We start from the raw sequence: 23,351 nt of genomic DNA on the forward strand, positions 1-23,351 counted from the left end.
AGAAAATTATGTGGAAAAAAAAAAATAGAAGAGAAACAACAAGTAGGTTTCTAATCACCAGAGGAATGAAGCTCTGTAACAGCTCTCTAGTGAGAAGAGCAATAATTGAAGTGGCTTCAAAACAGGACTTGGTAAATTTATGAAGGGGACTGTGCAATGTGTTTGCCTGACAGCTCTGAACTCAGTGAACCAGAATGTCTTTCACAGCCTGGCTCTATAGGTTTAATTGATAAACATTTTATAGCCACTTTGCATTCATTTTGCACAATTTAAATCCAGAGGTTTAGGCAGGTATAAGGCCAGATTCAGGAGGTAAGGGACCAGCTGTGTCATTAAAACAGGATGGTATAGATATGCTCAGGTTGCACTAGAAATTCTTTGTTTTCAGTATTTATCCTGTGATTTTATGGTAAGGTACAACAACAATAGAAAAATGGGAGACGACAGCAGTGACAAATATGTCTGTCCCGAACGCCTCCATTCACTGGTATGTGGCAACATGAACTCAGTGACTGAACGTGCCTTGGCTTTCTAGATAAGAGCGTGCTGTGCTGCAATAGCTGCTTGTGGGCTCTCTAAGAGAGAGCAAAGATTTAAGGAAGGGCTAATACCAAGTATCAGTGCCCACTTGGGCACAGTGCAGAGCCTTTATACAATACCTAAGTTGAGCTAGATCGCACAGTGCTTTCTTAATTTTCTCGGAGTCATACAACTTTGTACTATGCAAGAATAACAGAAGAGCCATTATTATAAACCACAGGATATGAGAAACTTCAAAATGAGGAAAATATGTTCATAATGGATTTATTGTGCAGTATTTTGGTTACATAAACATGGTACAACACACTTCAAATTACTATAAATTATACGTGGGAGCAAGGTTTTGGGATCCTGGCTTCCAAAAGTCCTAAGTCTCAGGGTGAAACCTCTGACACCTTGAGGACAGTGATAAAAATCACTGATTTCAATAAGGTCTGCATTTCCCTTTAGATCTCTTCAACCCACTCTCACCAGCTGCCACTCTGTCACAACCCATAGAGAAAAAATGCAAAGAACTATCTCATTATAACCTATCTGTGCCTTCAGTAAAAAAAAAAAGTTACTGAAGTAGACTGTCATAGTTTCTTTTTTAACTTTACAGAAATGAGGACAAGTTGAAAAGCAGACACAATATGTCTCTCCAAAGAGAAAACTAAGAACACTACAAATATTTTTTTTCAATTTCAATTTTTTTCAACGAGCAAAAAAAATTTATCTTGCTGAAAATATTTGTTGGTAGTAGAAAGGACCCTTTTTCACACTGAAACTGGAAAACATTCATTTTTGTAGACAGCTTAGCTAGTAGTTCAAAAGATTTTCACTGATGACAGGAAATAAGCTTGTTGTTAATGTCATAAATAATAGATATTAAAAATAATACCTTTGTGCACAGTCACAAAACAAAATCTTAGGGAAAGGTGTACTCCCGTTGCGCAAGTCTGAATCTTTTGCAATCTTTTCTTTGATTCAGAAATTTTGACATGAAAATAATTGGAAAATAGTGGGATCTGGATGGTTCAGATATACTATGTTATGCTAACACTCTCAAAATTACACTGAAAATCCCAACAAGAAAAATTACATAAAAAAGAATAGATAGCTTCTAATATCCTATTTCATTTTTAATTAGAAAATTATCATTGTTGATGGAACATCAGTGCACAGCATCTTGCTGGATTTATTAAAATCCAGTTAGCTCACAAGTCTCTTGGCATATTTACAAGTCCATGCAAAAATATTTAAATACAAGAATTATAGATGTGAACTAACTATTAACTTATAAGTCCACAAATAAAGATGTTTTCTACTGTGATAATAGTGTAACTTGGAAGTTGTTTTTTTGTATTTATGATTATAACACACATTTTCTTGATATTTATTTAGTTATTTATTTTGGTGTTTTAAAATGTTCTTATTCAATAACCTAGAATATATACAAAAATCACAACAATTAATTGCTTAGTGCATATGATCCCAGAAGTAGTTTCATTTCCTCCACAGCATAGTTATTCCTCTCCATTCTCTATCTGCAAGGCCAAAATCTGATTAAAAGTCCTGTTTTCCTTGTATGAGGGGATTCTAGTGGAGAGATGGTGGTATGGCTTCTCCAAATTTGCATCTAGGAGGTATATTACTGAAAATAACAGATTCTTTATCTAATATTTTGATTACATGGAGAATTCATCTGTTAAAATGGCACCTGTATTTCTTATCTTGGGAAAAGTAATCTGCCTTTATCTTAGTCAGTCTTTTATGGACACTCTTGCAAAAAGTTACTGTGTTTTCTCATAGCTTTGTGGCTTTGAACAAGCCTCTCAAGTTCTTGATAACTGTTTCCTTGTGTGTTCTTACTGATTTTCAGGATTGCTCAATAATGTCTGCTAAATTCAATAACAGCAATAAATAGCTGTTCCCTTTCATTAGCATGTTTGACAAGTGTTGCTTGCACATTTTTGCTCAAAGAGCTAGAGATGAAAAAAGTTTTGTTTTTCACTGATGGCAGTAGGAAATAAAGGGATGCGTATGCAGGACTCTCATTTGGATGTGCAAAACTGGAGGCTATTTGTAGTAGTCCCACACAGGGACACATTTGTGCCAACTTTAGATCATAGGTTTCTTCCCACTTGGCTTTGTTCTGAAGTAGATAGAAAGGAAGATCCATCCACAAGAAGTGGGACAGAAGACTAAAAATCATTCAATGAATTGCAAATACCTGAAATGAAATATATTTGTCTTCTGCATAGGTTCCACATTTCTGAGGGCAGGCATAACAACTTTATGGCTCACTTATACCTTGGTCCCAGGCTCTTCTGGGGGTTAAAATATTTTTTTCTGTCATATAAGTAAATGGAACAGAAGCAGAGAAGCTCTTGCTTAAATTGCTTTGTGTGCAGGTGTTTTACACATTTGCAGTTTCTCTGTAAGCATGATCCATTGGCTAGTCTTTTGATAGTCATCTAAAGAGTCCTGCCTGGAACAGTTTCTGGTGGAGGAAATTTGTGATTGGCACACAAAGGCACAAAGGAAGGAACATGAAATGTACATATGTTCAAGTATCAATTTTTTTGGTTTAATGGAAATAACTGTGACAACAGGATGACAACAAAAAGCACCAGACTGCATGCATATCCATAGTTTAAACTATGTTTCCTCAGTGCTTTAATGAGTTATATGCAAATCCTCTGTCCTTGTTTTTAACTAAGTAATTGTGTAGTTACTGTGTCAGGCCTCATTCATAAGATCACCCAGTAAGCTCTTTCAAACTAAAATGGAGAAGTGGTGATTAGCTTCTGCTCTATCACCTTTTCCTTGATGAAAACAGATTGTGTTGATGACAAGTCAGACTGAAGAGGCTGTAGACTGAACTCAAGTAATTAGACACTGGATGGGTGTGAATATTTGCTGCTGTGGTCATCTGTCTTGCATAGGACCGCTTAAACCACAAGAGCGGTTCTTCCTCCAGAGGGCTGCTCTCTCTGCAATATTTTTTCTGGTTCCATTGGGAAAGAGTCAGGTTAGTCACAGCTTCTGCAATGGTTTCCCATTATGTCACTCTGTTCCCTGGAAATGCAGGTCTTTAGGAAGGGGTCACAAAGGATTTCTTATTGAATTTCATTAGAATTGATTCTAGGTAGGAGAAAAGTAACAATATTCTGCGTCCAGGAGTTTCTGAGGTGAGACTGAAGCTCTTCAAAATGCCAACACTGATGTATTTATTGGAATAGTTTTATATTGCTGGGTTGAGTTGTAGCATTCCTCATGCTCTGTGTTTACATAAAAGGACAAGCTTAGAAAAGGAGTAACCTTGTTTCTGGTCCTCATGGTCCAGTTTTCACTTTCTTCTACTTCTATCTGATGATCTGCTGAGGACTGTTATAGCAACCAATTTAGGAACTAGTTTTCACAATATTAATCACATTTTCCTTCTCTCTGTTTTATTTATAGGCTTTTGGATGAGAAAAGAAGTAAATAAGTCCTTAAAAATGAGAAAAAGGAAAAAAGGAAAAAGCAAGTGTTCATTAGAGAAACTAGCTTATTCTAAGGGCTCTGTTGCAATAGTTTGTAGCTACATATGCATGTTACATAGTGATCATAAAATCTGACTGACTTAATACAGGCCCTTATTTCCATGCTTGTTTTCTAGCAGCTTTTTACATTATAGAGCTGTAACGGGCCTCATAGTTTTAAAATTACAGAATTAGCTTATAACGCTGAATTACTAGTGATAAGTTTTAGGTCTGGGGATGCTAAGTTTGGGGAGCCAAGTTCAAGCACAAGTTCACACCCGCACATTTGTTTTGTTACAGCAGGGTCTAGTATAGGATTCTTAAATTTGAGGTAGCAGCCTCAAAGGTGCAGGGGAATTAGACATTGAATTCTAGAGGTAAGCTTTGTCTGCCAAGTGAAAGGTTTCATGAGTAGGAGAGTCCTGGTTTGGGAGCTCAGGTGGAATTGAGACCCATGACACAGATGACAGGTAAACAATAATAGACACATTTGATCAGTTCTCTAGGGTCTTCCAGTGTATTAATTAGATCTCCATTGACTAATTTACATGTAGACAGCTATATTAGGTTTAGATACCAAAGGTTAGTACCTGAACCTTGAAGTGAAGCCAACTCAGGAGTGAGGTTCAAAACCGTGCACGCAAACAAAACAAAGCAAGGAATTCATTCACTACTTCCCATGGGCAGGCAGGTGTTCAGCCATCCCCAGGAAAGCAGGGCTCCATCACGCGTAACGGTTGCTTGGGAAGACAAACGCCATCACGCCCAATGTCCCCGTCCCCCTTCCTTCTTCTTCCCTCAGCTTATATACTGAGCATGACGTCATATGGTATGGAATAGCCCTTGGGCCAGTCTGGGCGAGCATCCCCCCCCCCCCCCCCCCACCCGCCCGTCTGTGCCCCCTCCCAGCTTCTTGTGCCCCCGGCAGAGCAGGGGAAGCTGAAAAGTCCTTGACCCGTGTGAGCGCCACTTAGCACCTATTTAGAGACAGCTTAGCACTACCTAGCAAGAACCAAAGCATCAGTGTATCATCGACATTGTTCTCATCCTAAACCCAAAACACAGCCCCACACCGGCTACTAAGATGAAAATTAACTCTATCCCAGCTGAAACCAGGACAGACTCCTAAGCTCCCAAAGGCAGATTCCTAGGGGACACTGCTAAGCAGCTGCCTAAGCAGCTTGAAGTTTGCTCTCTTGAAATGCAGGATAGCAATTCTGCTGACCTTTTTTCTCATTACACTGAAAATTTTAAACTCAACCATTTCTTGATCACTATGGCCAAAAGAGCCATCACGTCTCCCATGAGTCCTTCTCTGTTCACAAATAAGAAGTCTGTGAGGGTATTTTTCCTAATTGGCTCATTGAGTACTTGTAACAAGAAATTATCTTCAACAAACTTCAGGAATTTCCCAGTCTTGCTTGTCACAGCAGTATGGTATTCCTCTAAAGTCTAGTATTTGGGATTCAAAGCTTTCCTGTTGGAGCTATAGCTGTATGAGATTTTCAAGTCATATTTCAAGACTCAAAAAGGTAATTTTTACTTGTGCAATAAATATGTATACAACTTTTTCTTAACTGAAACATCATAGTTTTTGTGTGCTGTGGCTTTTTCAGCAGAAAACTGAAGAGATAGAGTTTAAAACTAAAATGGAGAAAAATACTAAACTAAATGCAGAATTATATCTTGGGATTTGAAATCATCTGATGATTTCATGGCTTGGATGTGGAGCTGATACCTTCCAGAGTCTTTGTTAGAGCAGCGGGACAGGAAATCTCATTCAGCTTCATCACAGAAATAAATCAATAAAAATGCTATTTTTGGAAACAGACATTGTGTTTATATTAACTTCCTTACTTCCACAGAGGACAGACTGGCAGGATCAGGACTGTTTGCTGTGTAGTTAAATACGCACCATTCAATTCCAGTGCTGCATCTAATTTGCTACTGATTCCTCTGAACTATTTATGAATACTTTTTGGATCTTTCTTTTGTTTTCATTGTAGCTTTGGAAGAAGAAACAATTATTATAAATGGACCAGAGTTAATGCTGTTTTTTCATACTTTTGAAAATGTATTTGGAATGACAAGACTCCGTCGCTGGAATCAATAGATAAGATCTAAATAGTGCCTTTGATAGAGAACTTTGAATATATGATATCAAAAAGTGGGCAAAGGCAGATCTTTTCAGCCTTTTGGTGGTGTATGAGGAGCAATAAGATAATAAACAACCCCTTCCTGCCTCTTTCTGCCGTGTCTCCCTCAGGAAAGCATGCAACCCTTGCACTTGCTCACTCCCAGTAACCCTGCTATGGCTAACTACCCTTTAGTCCTCACCTATGCAATTTGTTTCAGACAATTTCACTTGGATTGTGCAGTTTACATAATACAGTCTGCATGGATGCAGTTAGACATTCTCATATCTTAAAAAAAAAAGGACTACATAGGCCAGAAAAGGAAATGTTTGAAGACTTTGGGTAAATGTGCTAAGTAGAAAATCTATAGGGAGCCATAGGAAACTGCTTGATCTAAAACGAAAGCTATAGAAACTGCAAGTAAGAAACATCATTACATTTAGGATAATGGAAATTTTCTAGGACTGGTAGAAAAGGCTCATGAAAACCAGCTCATCGTTGATTTTCTCTAAGGTTAGTATCCCACTGTCAAGTCAATAAAATGGAAAATCAGATTAAAAGCTTTGATGCAACTTTTAATGTTAGTCTTCAAGGAAAGTCGGATGCTCTCCATAGCAACTTTGCTAAGTACTAACTACAGGAGCACAGACATTTGGTTTAGTTTCATCCATATTTATTTTATTACCCATGCTGATGCCAGAAAATACACATGCTCTATATTCACCAAGTCAAATGAATTTAATGCCTCTTATGAAGATTTTATAGCTTTTCCAAATGTGGTTTCTTTAGAATGAATCAATGTGTTTGCTCAGTGGTTTGAACAGCTGTAATAATATTGCATTCATTCTGCATCCTTATGTCATTTGCTTAGTAAGTGTGAGCTGATTTTAAGATAGGTGGGTGAGAATTTTCCAGAAAACTTCTTGGAAAAGTTGTATTTGGTTTGGTTTTTTTTTTTGAGTAACTGCCTGTTTCTTCAATTTTCAGTTACCATTTGTTTTTCCCATTTCATTAGGAAAAGAAAAGAAAGCAAATTAAAATTATTTAGACAGGTCAGGAAAAAAGGAATATGTTAGACAAGAGAGATAAACAGTAAAAATTGCTGGGAAGACAAAGATGTGAAAATATTTCATTGTTTTTTCACTGATTCTCTTATCATTTTACCAATTTTAAGATATTTTTAGTCTTTATTTCCTTAACTATTGTAAGTATTTCAAATTGCATTTCTACTTAGACAGAGCTAGAACATTTTAAGGATGATTAATTAGTTCTATTTTAAATGCAAGTGTGATTAGACTGGCTTCTGGGCTGTGTATACTTCTCCCCAGCATCTTCCTGGAGAGAGAATGAGCAGTAGTGAGGGTGGAAAAGGCACTCGTGGTAAGAAGGGATCTACTACACATAGCTAACGCATTCTCTGCTGATTAAGGGCCCAGGACTTAGGATATCTCTGTGACCTTTCTTGCTCTCTTCTTCTGGTGCGGTTTGGTGTTTACAGAAGATCTTTAGCTGAACAATTTATTTCAGGACTATTTTGTGCCTTGTACTATTTGGAAGAACATGGGATAAATATTTTGTGGATCATGTAAACATTGATACCTCTGAAACTGTAGGAGGCAAGATTTAATGAACCATGCCTGTGCTTTGTGTTTAACCATAGCATGAGAGTGTATCTCACTCTGCTTATGAAATTGGCAGCCTTGGGGAGGCTGGAGAGATGGCAGAGAAATCTCTGTTTGGCTTTAGCTCTGTTCAGGCCCCTCTAAATTACTATTCAGAGATTGGAGTAAATCATAGGTCCAGACTGAGTATAATGGGAGTCTTGCTTAAAATACTCGTATACGCCTATACACACTGTAGACCTCTACATTTTGTCAGACATATCCCACCCTTCCAACGCTTTTAGTTTGTTTGCATTTCCTTTGTGAAAAATGAAATCTTTGTTTTCCAATAGAAGTACAGTCCAAAAGGGTCAGATGGTAATGAATGTGTGTGTAGTATTCATCTCCACAAAGAAGAGCATCTCCTTTTCAGCCTTTAGGTAGTCCACTGCATCAATGTGCTGCACTTTTTGGAAAACCTTAAGTCAGAGATGGTGTAAGAAGGGGTTCTGCATTTGAAATCTTTGAGTTACCCTGTAATGAGGGCCTGAAAAAGGAAAGGTATTATACAAAAATTGCTGGTTTCCCAGCAGTGCAGTTGCAGATACAGTTCTTGAATCTGAATTTGAAGGAAAAAAGATGCCACTGCTACAATTCAGCACAAAAGAAAATAAAACTGCTACATGATGCAACTGGAGATGTATTTCCATGAGATCACCCCATAGAAAGGTGCTTCACTTTTCTATGCAAATTAATAGAAAGTAGTTTAAATGCTAAAACATCTCATTTAATGAGTTGGGAAATTCTTCATCACTTGATGTCTTTAAATAAAGATTAGACCCATTTCTTTAAAAAAGTACTCAAATGTAAGGCCTCTTGGGTGGAAGATAAGAAATGCTGGAGAAGTTTCTGGTCTCTGTGTTGTGAAAGGTAAAATGGAATGATGGAGGAGATCCTTCTAGATGTAAATATGCTTGTAAACGGCTCCTTCCTTATTAAACCTTTTGGTACACTAACCTTCACTTAGTGTTCAGTAGTGTACACTTACCTTCAGTAAGTGTTCTTCTCTGCAGGAATAACTTTTCTATACAGAGATAGAACTTCTGTGCAAGATATGAAGTCCTAGCTCATATATAATTCTTCCTGTGACTGTTTAGGAAACTAGTATATTGCTATAAATTGTGAAAATGTGGGCAATATGGCTAAAAAGTAACTTAGGAGAAGGCAGAATTTGGTTTAATTTCCTGTTGTGATTGCTGAAGATAACCTTGACTGTTGCAGCTTTCTCCATCTCCAGCTGACTGATCCACACAAAAAGGCATTGAATTGGCAGTTAGCTTTAGAGATTCCCACTCTCAGTGTTGGATCTGTACTCTAGTGACCCAAAGTAATGATCTAAGTTATGGGCAGGTGTGTTCATCTTCCAAGAAACCAGTAGGTTTGAGAGCTTTTTCTTTGCTCAACAAATTTACTTTTTTTTTGCCTTTTCCTTCCTTTTCCCCTGCCGAAATAACTGACCTTTGAAAAAATAAACTGAATCTCTCTCAGGAACTTCATAAGCAGCAACAATATTTAACATGAGCTGAGGAAAGGAAGGAATGGTCAGCGAGCTTCACAGTGCTGTAGATGGCTCTGCTTTGATGAATGGTGCATGGCAGTGACTTCCTTGCCAGCTCCAACTTTGTGTTCCCTTCATATGAAGAGATTAAAAAAACCTGTCAGAGTTATATCACTGGGCTAGCAACTAGTGTAGATCACACATGAGTCTTTGTCATACTGTTAGAAGTAGGTTTTGATGTCAAGTACAGATTAATCTCTCCTGAGTTTAGCTGTCTGCTTTAGAATCAAACAGCTCATTCCCCAAAAATGCTTGTTTCTCTGCACTGGCACTAAGGATTAACTTTCATATAATCAGCTGTGTAACAGATATTTATGGTTAAGTGAAAGAGATGTCACCTGCTGATGTCCTGCCTATTCTTCACCATCTACTGCTAGGATGGTCTAGCCCAAGGCTCTTCATGACAGATAGCCTGGGACAGCACAAAGTTCTGGTTGAGAAAGCATCCTCCTCCATGCTTAAATCTGAACATGTGATGCAAGTGGAACATATGTAAAAGACTGATTTTTCAGGGTTTTCATCTGGCAGGCAGAAAACATTTACTCTATAGAGAATCTATTGAGAAAAGGCCATTGAAAATCTGCACTGAATGTACTGCAACAAGGACTTCTACCTTGGTCATAGTAAACCCATAGCTACCTTGATGAAGGTTGTGTGGGGTGGGAGGAGGAGCAGAAGAGAGTCAAAGGGCTACAGATTTGCCAAGTACAGCTTGCCCATGTGCAGCTACCACACACACACAGCACCCCTGCAGTATGGTGTCTGGATCCTCCTCAAAGTTATATAAATATATGCACATGTATATATATGCACGTGCTCTTGTGTGTGTGTGTGTCTAAAAAGATTCTGTGCAATTTTACTGGGCCAGCTCTCCAAGGTAATTTTGTGTCTGTTCATCCTACCACTAGACCAATGTGTTTCACATCTGTTTTGAATGAGCAGTACCAGTCTCCAAAGGATATCCTGCTTTACACTTTCTTCCCTTTTTTATCGTGATGTTGTGGCTGCCTGTAAGTCACTCTCATGTTGCCTCTTGTGAAATGGTTGCAGCAGCTGCAACTCTGATTCAAATTCTTGTCAAAGCCATCTGAATTCTCTTGTCAGACTGCCAGGCATAAAATTAAATGAGAACTAACTAAATGGGCACAAAATTAAAAGAAGGAGACCAGGTGAGAAGAGCAGAAAGCATTTTGCCTTGTGTGCCTCACTTGAAGCTGCTGCACTGGCATCTGTAAACTGGAGTCTGAGATTAAGACAGATGGATGCTCAGGCTATGGCTGGTGTTAGTAAATTTTGTGGTACTGAAAAACATTCCCAGGCACTAGATCTCAATCCTCTGTACTGCTAAATTGCTGGAGTGACTCTTGGGTGGTTTCATTTCAGACCAGGCCTCTGAAATGTTCCCAGGCACTGTTCAGGACTTGTCATGGGTCAGGGATGATTCCCAATAACCAGTTTGGATGTAGCCAACCTACCTTGGAGGTTAAGAGAGCTTAATAGCATGAGCATGAGCTGTTTCATGCCTGTTGGCCTCCATGACAGAGAATGGTCCCAATTGTATTTTATTCCCTGCTGCAGATGTAGCCTTAGGCTTTAAGCTCCATCTGAAATCTCATCTTATATGCTTCAGTCTAGTAGCCTCATCATATCAGCCTTATGATTTGTCTCTGATCTGGTCATATTGGTCATATCGACAGCTGGAGATCAGTCCCCAGCACTGATGAATGCATTAGTATAGTTACAATCATGTTACCTCTGGTCTGTCAGGCATTTTTGCAGGTGGTATCTCCTCTACAAGCCTCAGAATGAGATACTGAGTGGTAATAAAAATCTTTTTTTAAAAAAAATTCTTCCTGCCACAGATCTAGGAGCTGACTCACAGGTCACAAAGGATATGACAACCAATTTATGAAATCTGGGGCATTTTTCAGTTCCTGATGAAAAACGAAAATCACATAAATTATGTTTTATTTTAGGAAGTTTTCTTTATTTTCAGAGCATTTTGCTGACAATCATTATTTTTGGCAAAGTGCTATTAAGGCACAAGTCCAGTGACATCCTGCATGACTCCCTACCAGCTCATGGTAGGCTGTGGTGAAGTGTGGCTGCAGTATATATGGTTTCAATGGACTGTTGCTCCAAAATCGTACAAACATGCTGACTGCTTGAAGTCTGCAAAGCCCAAGGGAAACAGTGATTGTCACAGCTTTAAGCAGAATGCTGATTACCTGAAAGAACTTTAAATTTTTCGCAGAAGAGCTTCTTGGTCCCCTTGGTCCCTGGTTTCACAGCAGCTGAAGTGGCAGGCCAGCAAAGAGGGAGAAGGTGTCCCAGCTCAGCAGAAGAATTAGGGTTTGGGATTTCTGCTGTAAGCTTGGGCTGAAATGGATCCAAGCAATCATTGGCTGCCCTCTTCTAAGTGATAATTTGGTTGATGCTCTCACAGAAAGGGCATGCATCCATCTTCAACCTCCCCAGCTGCTGAAGCGTCTGCTCAGGAGGTAACAAGTCTGAGTCAGACTAAGCCCTTGCTTTCAAAGGACTCCTTGTAACAGGGAATGATTACCTGTCCCACAGACCAGATACCATTATCTCTCAGAGTGTTTTTTTAGTCAAGATATTGTAATCCTTTGAAGGCAGAGTCTTCCCCCAGATATAAAGGAATTTATGACTGACTTCAGTGCAGTCATGATTTAACCTCTTTAGAAGAAAAAAAGTGTTCATCTCCTTTATCATAGCTGGACATAAAGTGTTAAGAAAACATACAGTTTTCGTCTCTTCCAAAAGCTTATTGACAGAAAAGATACTGAGGTTTCAGCTATTCCAAAATAAAACTATACAAAACATTGAGAAACTGTACAAAACAAGGAAACTGTGCTAAACATCTAGAAACATTTCTTTAGTCAGGACTAGCGCATTGGATGACAGAGGGAGTGTAAACCTTACCCGTCTCTGAAGAAGGGAATTACTTTTCCCAGCACTGTAACAGCATCAAAAGAGGCAGAAAATGCCTGCAATTCTTTTCACTTTGTGTTAAGTAGATTGTTCTTTAAGAGTTATACAGAATGTACCATACAATGCGTGGATCCCTTTCACATCATCCTTTGGCAAACAAAATCCAAATGGAGACTGGTATTTGTCAGTAGGATACATCAAAGCAGATGGATCAGTGGGATGGCCAAGGCCCAGAGCATGTCCAAATTCATGGGCAGCAACAGTGAATAAATTAAATCCTAAATAATTACCCCCCCCCCCCCCCCCGGTATTTCCGTCATGGGCAGATGATTGTATTTCTTACCACCTGATGGTTAGAGGTCAGGATTCTAAGTTTACACTGATTTTTGGAAAAGTTAAAATTTTCCCATATCTCAGAAGACCAAATTTAGTGAACATTCACAGAAACTCAGAGGAGATAGTGGCAATCTGTGCAAGTGGTGATGTTTGTGTCCTTGGGAATGCGTTCACTTGTGTCAGTGGTACATGGCTGGAGCTGGAGCTATCTGGTAAACTGAAGGACTGCAGAAATAACGTGGGATTGGGCTCCTAAATTATTCTTGTGAGACAATCTATATGGATGCTGAAATTAGGCAAATGAAAACTGAGCTCTGGGGCAGATTAGAAAAAAGGTAGTCCAGAGCTTTGAAGAGCCTGAGGCTTGGCAGAGAGGTCTGCAGACAGTGGCTTGTCAGATGCCTTGGACGTGTTTAAAGTTGGTTGTTGTTTTGACTAGAGACCAAGTGACACTGTAATAGAAGACACTAGTTTTAAGTCTACCTTGTAAAGACGGATTTTATAGACCATGGTTGAACAAACCACAGGCATTCAACAGGACCTCCCATGGCAGTAGATTTCAGTGGCACTATCAAGCAAACCTACCCAAACAGGACTGAGATGATTGAGAGGATGCGCTCTCAAAAAACCCATTATGAAGCAGTGGAATATCCAGAAAAAAAAGGCTTTTGCAATTTTTTACAGGCTTTTAAGGTTGGATGTCTGACTTCTAACTAAGAGTCAGGTTTGTTTTCCTTATCAGCTCCCAAAAGAAAAATTACTAAAACCTGGATATGCTGTCAGAGCACCCTCAAGGGGAAAGGATTGGGTAAGACCCAGGTGGATGACAGACAACCTATCAGACGGGAACAAAACCTGAAGGTATAATCAAGAAAGCAGGGTCAGGCGTGTCATGCTTATCCACATGAATGTGGCAAGCCATCAAGGTGCAAAGAGCAAACACTGACTATCGCTGTACTAATAAAATAAATAGGCCTGGAACCACTCTCCTCTTATCTAAAATTATCTTTCAGAACAGGGCAGATGCAGATTGCTTCTTGAGGAAAGTCTCTGAACTGTACTGACTCCTGAATCATGTCTAAATGCTAGTTTGTCAAGGACAAAGCTGTGCTGGGAACCAAGTTAATAATTTAAGAGTATAGATTATTACTTCTCTGATGCTGCTTAATTTACTCTACTGAAGACAAGGAACCAGTATGTCCCACAGTCATTTCAGGATTTTTCTCCTCAACACTGCAAGCTGATAAATGTTCCAGTGCTGATCTTGCAAAGCTCTTCAGGATGGGCTTAGCAATCATTCATATTAGTGTCGTACAGCCTCCTGTCACACAACAGGGAAACTGTTATCCAGTGGCTCCTTAACAAAGCACAACAATAAGCAACATAACGAGTTTCTAGGTATATATATTGATCCTCAGTGGCCAGCAGTAAAAACTGTGGATTGTGCTATTTTATTAAATTATTGTCACAGATAATGATGGATCAAATTTTGTTCTCCCACCTCCTGCTACACAGTGATAGGTCAGAAATAACTCTTTTAGGATTTATTGAGTTAGTCCAGTTTTGAAAGAGGAAGATTAGATCCTTTTCTTTATACTTGTCTCAATGAGTTTGCTCGGGATTAAGGCTTATCAGTCTGTTCATGTAGTATTCACTTTTCAAATGGACCTCAAATTTATCCTCTACTGTAGGATTTCACATTTCACACTTCCATACTTTAAACTGTTCTGACATCCCACATCGCTATGCTGTTTCTCCCCAGGTAGCTCACGAATAGACTGACTTCTGGAGGTAAATTTCAAGGATTGTATCATAGGAAGTCCTTGAATCTACAAAATTTATAAGCTATTTCCATGTACCATTTGTTCCCATGGTCCACTTCTCTGCGCTGTCCAAATGATTGTCCCTTCCCAGTTCTTCACTGGGGCAAAAGCAGGTGCCAGGGTCCCACATGGGCCATCAAAGGGATAAGAGTCATAATGATGTAGCAAATAATAGCAGAAGAAAGAAACCCACATCACATAGGGTTTCAGAAACTCTATCCTTAATGAGTACTGAGGCGCTTCTTTCTTGGAAGGAAAGACAACCTAGCATCAATCTTGGAAGCAGATAATTCATGAAGGTGCCTTTTTGCAGCTGTGACCATGAACAGCAACTGAAAGACTCTGGTGAAAAGGAATTACTTAGACACTTTTGGGAAGGAAATTGAGGATCAGATTTAGAAAACAGGTCATATCTCCAGTAGTGCAAACACAATGATTCATGCCCACTTAGAGCATTCAGCTGAAGGGATAAGGCTGTGCGGTGCCATGCAATAGTGTTACCGCATGGTTCTGATGCAATGTAAAGTCCCTTTCTCATCCCACGTAATTAACTCATTATTTCAATGTTTTATGCATTCTGTCCCATGGCTTTCCCTCTATAGTTAGGAAGGGATAAGTATGACATCAGCTTTGGTTTTAGTATCATTCACTGTGATCAAAATGCATTTGTGTCAAGTGCATCATTTGCACTTCACACAAGGTACTAGAAGAGAATGAAGTTCTCTGAAGCACTTCTTTTTTTTTTCTATAAACATGGATAGAGCAACTAGATTAAACTGGTGTAATCACAAAATACAGAGCTTGTCCTGTGTGCTGATGAAAGTGGGAAGCTTTTTTTGTCTTGTACTTCTACCCAGAACATTGCCTTTTCCCCATCCCTCCCTTTCCTAGCTCTTGTCCTGGGAAATCATGACCATGATGACAGAGGAGTAGGATTCAATGTCCAAGGCTGGTCCTTCTGTTGAGTACCAGGATGTGGCCCAGGGCTGTCTTCCTAGCTTTGATTTTTGCAAAAGGTCCCTTAACCTGATATGGAGAGCATTCATCAACTTCATGACATGACATAGAGGATGTATCAAGTCTCCTTTTCTTTACAGTGTCCAGTTTGCCAGCTTCCTTGGATGTAAACATAGCATGACATTTCATCACCAAGCCTCATAGTTAGTATAATCTAGCCGTGAGCATAGAGGTGAAGGGCCATTGAGCCAGCTGAGTTGTAAATATAGGTAAGTCTATACTGACTGAAGGAACTAGACCTGATCATTTATTTTTTCTTTATATGATCTTAATTTGCATTGTGTAAGCTCTGTATCTCAATTTTCTATCTTTTAGTGTTAGCATTGTGGTAATGGGGAAGAGTTCTGTAACGAATCAGGGTCCATTTTGAAAGATGCTTTAAAAACAGTAAAAGCCCAGAGGAAGAAGGTGGCTTCAGGAGCTTTCCTGTATTCTTGTGTGTCACAACAGTGCAATTCTTCCTAGAAGACCAGTAATCTAATACTGCCAAAAGCTTAAGATCAATAAAGTTACCTTTTTTCCAGCCATTCCTCTTACCCTGTGCAATACTTCTAATTCATCTGTTAACCAGATTCATGCAGTGGTGGGGACTAGTGGGGCCCTTTCATAATCTGACATCTAGCGGCAGCGTTGTGTAATAGTAACGAGATAAAAAATAAAGCCAGAGCTCAGAAATGTCATGCCACGGGAAAATTTTAGCCATTAACATATCATAGAATCATTTCACTTTGTGATAACCAACCTATGTTTTTAAATATGTAGTCTTCTTAATGTAATGAAATGCACTTAGTGGTGCAGTAAAACAAATGGATGCTTCTCACTAAAACAGATGAAGAATTGTGTATTTGAACTTGCATTGTGCCCTTTTATAATACACCCTTCCCTTAATTCTAAGTACTAGTAATGTCTGGAAAAATCAAAGAGACTCATTACAAAGCCCTTGCTGAATTTATAATGGAGGTAAAAGATTTGAAATACAAATAGGAGACAACATTGATAACAATTAAAAAATGTTAAAAATGTCCTTTTAAATCATCCAAGTGATGGCTACTCATTTCCAAAGCCAGAAAACCCACAACTCATCATCTGTGCATTCATGTATTCCTTTCCCATTTGGGCTCTCCTGGAAAGAGCTGGTAGTTTGCCATGTCAGGAACACCACACCATGGGCTCTGAGTCATGCTCCTAGTGCTGCAGCCCATGTTCCTGGTCACCTGAACACCTAGGAATGCCTGCAGGTCTCTAAGATTCTTTGTTATGCAGCTGCTGCCATCTCCACAGCCTGATGCCTTCCCTTTTGTATATCATACTTGTCAAGGTACTCCTAAAAATTCAGAAAAATTCAAGCAAATATTGCTCTTTGACATGTCAATGTTTTGATTGACATAAAGGGAGTGTTTTCCACAATTTGTATTGTATGAAATGCAGATTAAAAAAAATAATGTAGCTAAACATATGGTTAGTAGAAAAGTCTGGCAATGAATACTGGGCAGTTATTAGCACAAAGGGAGTATAGTTTATTTATACTGAAATTAAGTCTTATGCTGAATTGAGGTTCAATTCAGAATGAAAGGAAATTGTAATTTTGGAGTTTTCTATGGCATCAAACATTCGGGTTTTGACAAGCTTAGTGTGTTTGCATGGGCTTTCTCTAAGGCAAATAGAAATTTGACAAAGAAGTCTAAACAATAATTTTATTCTAGTCTGTGGAGTGATTATTATTTTGTAGATGGTTACTGCTCAGCTTTTCTATTTCAAATACACAGATCTGAAGAGATAGAAGGGAATTGATGTGTATCGTCTGCAGAATTGTTTAAGAAAAAGGCAAGGAGACAGCAAAAATGTTACATGGAAAAAGCATGTGACATATTTGAGAACAGCTGGTCCACAACACTAGCACATCCTTGATGATGAGCAGTCCTGTAGATGTCTTTGTTTAAATGTCTAAATCTAATCTAAAGACTGAGGCAAGGTACCCCCAAGAATGATTCACCTTATCCTAAGACAGCCATCCTGTGAAAAGCACCTTCATCTAGGGTGATCAGATGAATCATGATCTGGAAGAACCTATCTGTTTCAATCATCTGCAAAGGAAGCCTATGTTTGTGTAAGCCCAGAAATATAATTTTTTTCTTTTTATTATTACCCATTTATTTGCTAACATGTAGGCATGTAGTGCTATGTGAGGTTTCTTAGGGTATCCTGCTTGACTGCCAGCTGCAGTTCTGGAAAGTTGTAGGTCTTCTCGAGACTTTAGGCCCTGCATCATGTCTGCCAGGTGTGCATGGATTTCTTGGATACCCTGTAGTCAGTGGCACTAAATGCTTGCACTTAGGCAACTGAATTAGTTGACCTAGATTTAAGTTAGATGAATCTGCTGTGCATCTTGCTGTAGCTGAGGTTTCTTCTACTCAGAGAGCTTGTGCAGTTAATATCCTTGAAAAGGCAGTTGGTGGCATGAGGCTCTTTGCACTGAAGGGCTCTTCTCCTCTCCTCACATTTTACTGAAGCAGCTTCAAAGTGTGACAGGTTGCAAACCTCATGTCTCCTTTCAGGTTTGTAGTGGAAAAAGACTGAAAACAGCACAAGCGTGTGGGATCTCATTGCTCAGTGAGGACTGGGACTGAGCTGGTATTTGTCATTGTAATGCAGTAGAGGTATGCTGAGAGTGAAAGGATATTCTAATAATTCTACGTCCCAGAAAGAGAACTGCTGCTTGTGTGTACATATCTAGATCAGTAAACGCACAGCTGAATAGAAGCATGACATGAAATCCAGTGAAATCTCTTGGAGCCTGGCCAGCCATAGTGTGCACTGGGATAGTGACTTTGGTAATTAGAAATTAGTTGTGCCATAACATACCCTGTGATTTGCACAGGCCCTTGTCTAGCAGGAGCACAGGAAAGATACTGCTATCATTTCTACTACATATTCTGTCAAGAGTGACAAACTTACTACTGTGCATGGAGATAAACTTATTACTGTACATGGTAATGAAACGAGACCTTAGTCTCTTTATCAGATATCATACGATGCTGTCAATTCCAGATGCCAACCGAGCGGTTGTACAGATAAATGGTTTGGTTTTAGTGCTGGATGATGACAAATGAACTTAGTCTAAGAGAGATGATTAGGAACTGCTCTGTCTTACACACCAATGGCACATAGCTGTGCTGTGTTATAGAGTATTCACACTACGACCATTTTCTTCAGCGTGCAAAAAGCAGCAGCCCAGTATTTCCCTTACAATGTTAGCTCTGCTTGGGTGACTAGCAGTAGGTGCAGAGACAAGGTTTTAAGCAGTCCACGCCTCCCTGAGAGCGGTTCCTGGCTGCCCATGCCAAAGGAGGGGAAGGCTCCCAGAAGAGGTGGTTGCAGGAGGTAACTATGTGCTGGTTTTTGTTTGGTGTTGCAGAAGCAGATCAAAGTGAATGCCCTTGATCAGCAAATATATTTCATTTAGGGAGTTAGATAAATTGTCTTTGTTACTTGCCCATGAGTGTAATGAGTAGATGTTGTGTTCACAAAGCACTGAGTTCTATGCAAATGCAAACAGAAGAATGACTTGCCTGGAAAAACTCTTTGTAATTAATACTATAGAGGCAATGAATCTATTTCCAGTGTGGAACTGGAGTGAATACTCTGAAGAGGAGCTCTAGGACTTTGCTTTAGTGAGCTTTCCTGTCTGCCAGCCTTCACCGAAGACCAAAACGTGGTTTGTTACAGGACCTCAGAGTTAGAGGCCTGTTTAAAGTGTGTAGTCACAGGCTATTCCCTTTTTTTGTCTGTTTTAAGAGAATTTGCAGTGATTTCTTTTTTTCTCTTCACTTTAGCCCCTTAACAACAAGTGTCTGTCAGGTGTGATAACTCTAAGGAGTGCTATGAAATTTTGGACTGTTGCATGCTTTATGTGATTTGTCTGTGTCTTGCTCCCAGGAATGTTCCATGTTTCATATCCCATGGTTCATTTCAGACAATGTATTTATTATTTATTTCCTTTAATACAAGCATGGAACTAAGAATATTAAAATGTTATTTAAATGACAAATAAAAATGAATGTATCCATCTTTTAGCAACAATACTCTATATGTTATCAAGTTACTATTTCGTGTGATAGTTGTGTATGTTTTATTCTCTAGTACTTCATCTTGTACTTCTAATAATAAAGCCTTATTACACTGAAAGCAAGATGGGGAGAGCCCTTCTATAGATGTTTATGTTTAGATACTCATGCTCATCCCACTGCCACACACCTTCAGGCCCTCATCTGCAGTAATCCTCTGTGCCCTCCTTTGTCATCTTCCTACTTTCCCAGCAATGTGGGTTAGGTTTGCAGTGGAAAACAAAAAAAAATGGATCTAAACTGATTGGGAAAGGACTGATAATCATTGTGACAGTCAAATCTTGAGAAAGAGTAGGGATTGGTCATGAATTGGGTGGGTATGAATTCTGTGAAGTTCCCCTATCCATGTCCCTTGAAGGGACAAGGATATCAGGCATCCACTGATCGTAACAGAGTTATGCTTTGGATGCTTGCCAAGATAAATGCTGAGGTTTAATTTTTCAGGCTTATATGCTGATTTTTGGGAGGAGAGGAGCTCTGTTTTGCAGTTTTTGAGTTGTATGGATAACAAGTACTAGCTACAGATGTGTAGATTACACTCTGAATTACTTTAATTACTCTGTGGAGAATGTATTTGTTATTGTATCTCAAGCCCGATCACGACCCTGGGAACTCTAATGTTACAAAAATTTTCATGGAAGCCCTGTGATTTGCCAGTGGTGTGCTTTCTTCTGCTGATTTTGTTGTGATTAAGCATGGTGGAGGAAGAGCTGTACAGGTGATTTTGAAAAGGAGCTTCCAAATCAGGACATACCTTGGTCAAAATCCGGGCAAATCTAAGGTTCAGCCAGGTTTCCCCAAAAAGAGTGCAAGCTCGGTGGGAAGGGGGAATAGATGCCGTGTGACATGATCCTGGGGCTTGCCCTGCCGGACTGCAGGGACAGGGACGCTTCTGCCTGGTTCCCCCTGATGGGGAAACCCCAGTTGCCCCAAGGCAGAAGCAAGGGCCTGACATTATGTTACAAGCAGCACTTTTGCTGCTTCACGTTACAAGAGTCTTTTTATTTAAATGTGAAACTCCAAGATTTAGCTTTTAAAGGCCAAAAAAAAAAGATTATGTGAGGAGCAGGGCAGGAGAGCAAGGTAGTGACTGGATGCAATCCATGAAAGTAGGTCACATCTTGGACCCAGTAATAACTTCTAGAGAGAGGTCTGATAACCTGGGATGAGGGAATGGCCACGGGAATGTGGCAGCTACACAGAGATTCCCAAGTGGGTTTCTTATACAGATTTCGGTGAGCAGCTTCTCTTTTCTTTGGCCATGTTCCCTTCTCTGTTAAATTGAGCAATCCTTTGATTTTCCAGCAGGGTTATAAGAAAGGATTCAGTTAGCACTTCCACACTTGGTTAACGACACAGTGGTTGTTCTTCTGGCTTTAATTTTGGACAGAGAATAACCTGGCAAAGCACAGCCCTGAAATGAAGCCGTGGGATTTCAGACAGCCACAGGCAATCCATGTGGGGTAGTTACACCACCTGACTGTACACGCAGACTTCAGGTCTCCTTATTTCTCCTTATTTCTCCGTATTTGTTTTACCTGCTTAGCACCTATGTGTTACACTAAATGTTTATTCCTGCCAGATACTTCAGGGTCATGTTGCTGCAAAACTGACTTTGATTTTGTAATTTCTAAGTAAATAGGAAGGGTACAGGTGAATGGAGGCTTGTACACTATATCAATTCAGGTGATTGTGGTTACCACCAACAAACACAAACACAAACACACAGTTTTGTCAGGGAAAGCTGCCCAGACCAGGAATTCGTCTGTTTGCCTTGAACACCACAAATGTATTCCAGCATGATTCAAGGCCTGCACAATTACATTTTTATAACTGCTGCTGAAAGAAACATTACCCGAGGGCTAAATCCACCTTTTTTATTACTCCCTGCTGTTAGCCGCACACAGGCAAAGCATTCAGCAGGAGACTTGGCACTGACTTCTGGTGCTAAAACACTTTCCTTTGGCCACATGGTTTGAAGGTGTCCAAAGGACCATTCTTTGGTCTCAGCTCGGATCTCTCCATTAGGCACATGGGCAGCTGTGGCAGAGCCTCCTAGATAGCTTTCTCCCCAAGGAGTCTGATTTTTGTGGCCATAAAGTACTCCACAAACTGAAACCATGCATGGCAAGCGAGCGTGATGAGGAGGCTACCTTCAAAGCCACACTTCTCTGAACCAAAATGCTAATGTACGTTCAGCCTTTCTAGGCATGCTTATCCTAGTGTTAATGCCTATAGTTCCCCTGTTCCCTGCCCCAGATAGATGTTCTAAGAGACAAAATCTTTATTTCTGCACGTTGTCAGTATGTTCTCTAAGTTCAGAATCCTTCTTCCATGAGTATTTTGTTTCACACTCACTTTAAAGCTTTAAGGATGGGGTCATGATGGTCAAATTCACCCCAAATAGCAGAGATTTATATTTTCCTGATGGTTAAGCATCTTTAAAGGCTCAGATCCAGTCAGCAGGACACCCAGACACAAGGATATAGGTGTAAATTAGATAATTGAACTTGGCCTTCACAGTCTAAACAAATTCTTACAGAAATACCACCTGTGCAAAAGTATCCCACAGCATGTTTAGAAATGAATGAATGACCTCTGTATTTCCCTTTGTACAATTTGCATTTTATTTAGCCTTCTGCCCTTTAATTCCACTGATTCCCAAAATTATGACCTCCAATAACCTGCACCTGAGGATAACCTTTGCAAAACCAGAGGCAGAAAGGTTTGCAGGGTGGCAGGTTGAGCTCTGGATGAGAGTTGAGGGGACTGCAAGGGGAAGAAAGATGGTGGAGTCCATTCTTGTCTCATGTGCAGGTCATTTTCAATGTAACAGTGTGAATGCACATTTCTTCAGCCAAGTGCTTGAGGAATGGCCATGCTTTGTGTGAGTTTTGTTATAGCAGTACGTTTCTATGGTCATAATGAGCACTGATGTCTTCATTAAGACTCTGACTGAGCAAAAGACTTCAAAAGTAGTATTACTTAAATATGTGTTTGAATTTTAGCATGAGCTTGAAGGCTTTGCTGAATCAGCACCACCTTCTCTAATTAAAGCCTGCCCTCTAGCTCATGATGTACACAGGCTGCACTGTGATCCTGGAAATGAGGAGTTTATCCCTCTTAGAAATGAAAGACATCTTTAATAATAGCCATTCTCCTTCCATATTCCATGCTTGTTAAAATACATGCCCAGGTGATGTTTCTGTACATCTCTGTAAACAAACACTTGTTAACTTGCAGAGTTCTGCTCCAGAACATACCTGTAGCAGTTTGGTCTCCTCCTGAGATCAGTGTAACATTTCCTTGCTTCCTTAAAGAAAGTGTATTTCTTTTGCACTAAGAGCCTGGTTTGTTCACAATAATCCTGCTCTCAGTAGTATGAAGTGATAAATAAACTGTTCAGCTGCTTGGAAAAATACGACAACCTAAGCTAAATTACACCATGATTCATCTATTTATTGTACAAATCACTTCCTCTATAGTCTTGGCTGAAAATCAAAAGCGGTGCTTATAAAAGTAATGATGATAGTCTGAAACATAGCTAGAGGTAAATATGCTTATATTTGTATTATATACATACACACGTTTGAAAAATGTTTTCCAGTGCTTTTTGTAAACTATATATTTTTCATCCTTATTTCCAAGTTCTTCTGTTTAATAATTACATTTACCATATGTCTGTAAGCTATTTTT

The 23,351-nt window shown here is 39.5% G+C and overlaps 1 protein-coding gene across 1 annotated transcript; it reads right to left on the minus strand.

Annotated features, from left to right (window-relative positions):
• Positions 1-3,887: 3,887 nt before the first annotated feature.
• LOC309587093 (matrix metalloproteinase-20-like) lies at positions 3,888-14,709 on the minus strand (the record flags this gene model as incomplete). Its single annotated transcript, XM_082304972.1, is given in 8 exon segments — positions 3,888-3,926; positions 3,930-3,974; positions 3,978-4,015; positions 9,301-9,392; positions 12,347-12,380; positions 12,472-12,633; positions 14,551-14,613; positions 14,616-14,709. Coding segments are annotated over 8 exon segments (567 nt in total).
• Between the last annotated feature and the right edge of the window lie 8,642 nt (positions 14,710-23,351).

The sequence above is a fragment of the Platalea leucorodia genome (assembly GCF_965183815.1).
Source record: "Platalea leucorodia genome assembly, chromosome: 2".
Classification (NCBI taxonomy): domain Eukaryota; kingdom Metazoa; phylum Chordata; class Aves; order Pelecaniformes; family Threskiornithidae; genus Platalea; species Platalea leucorodia.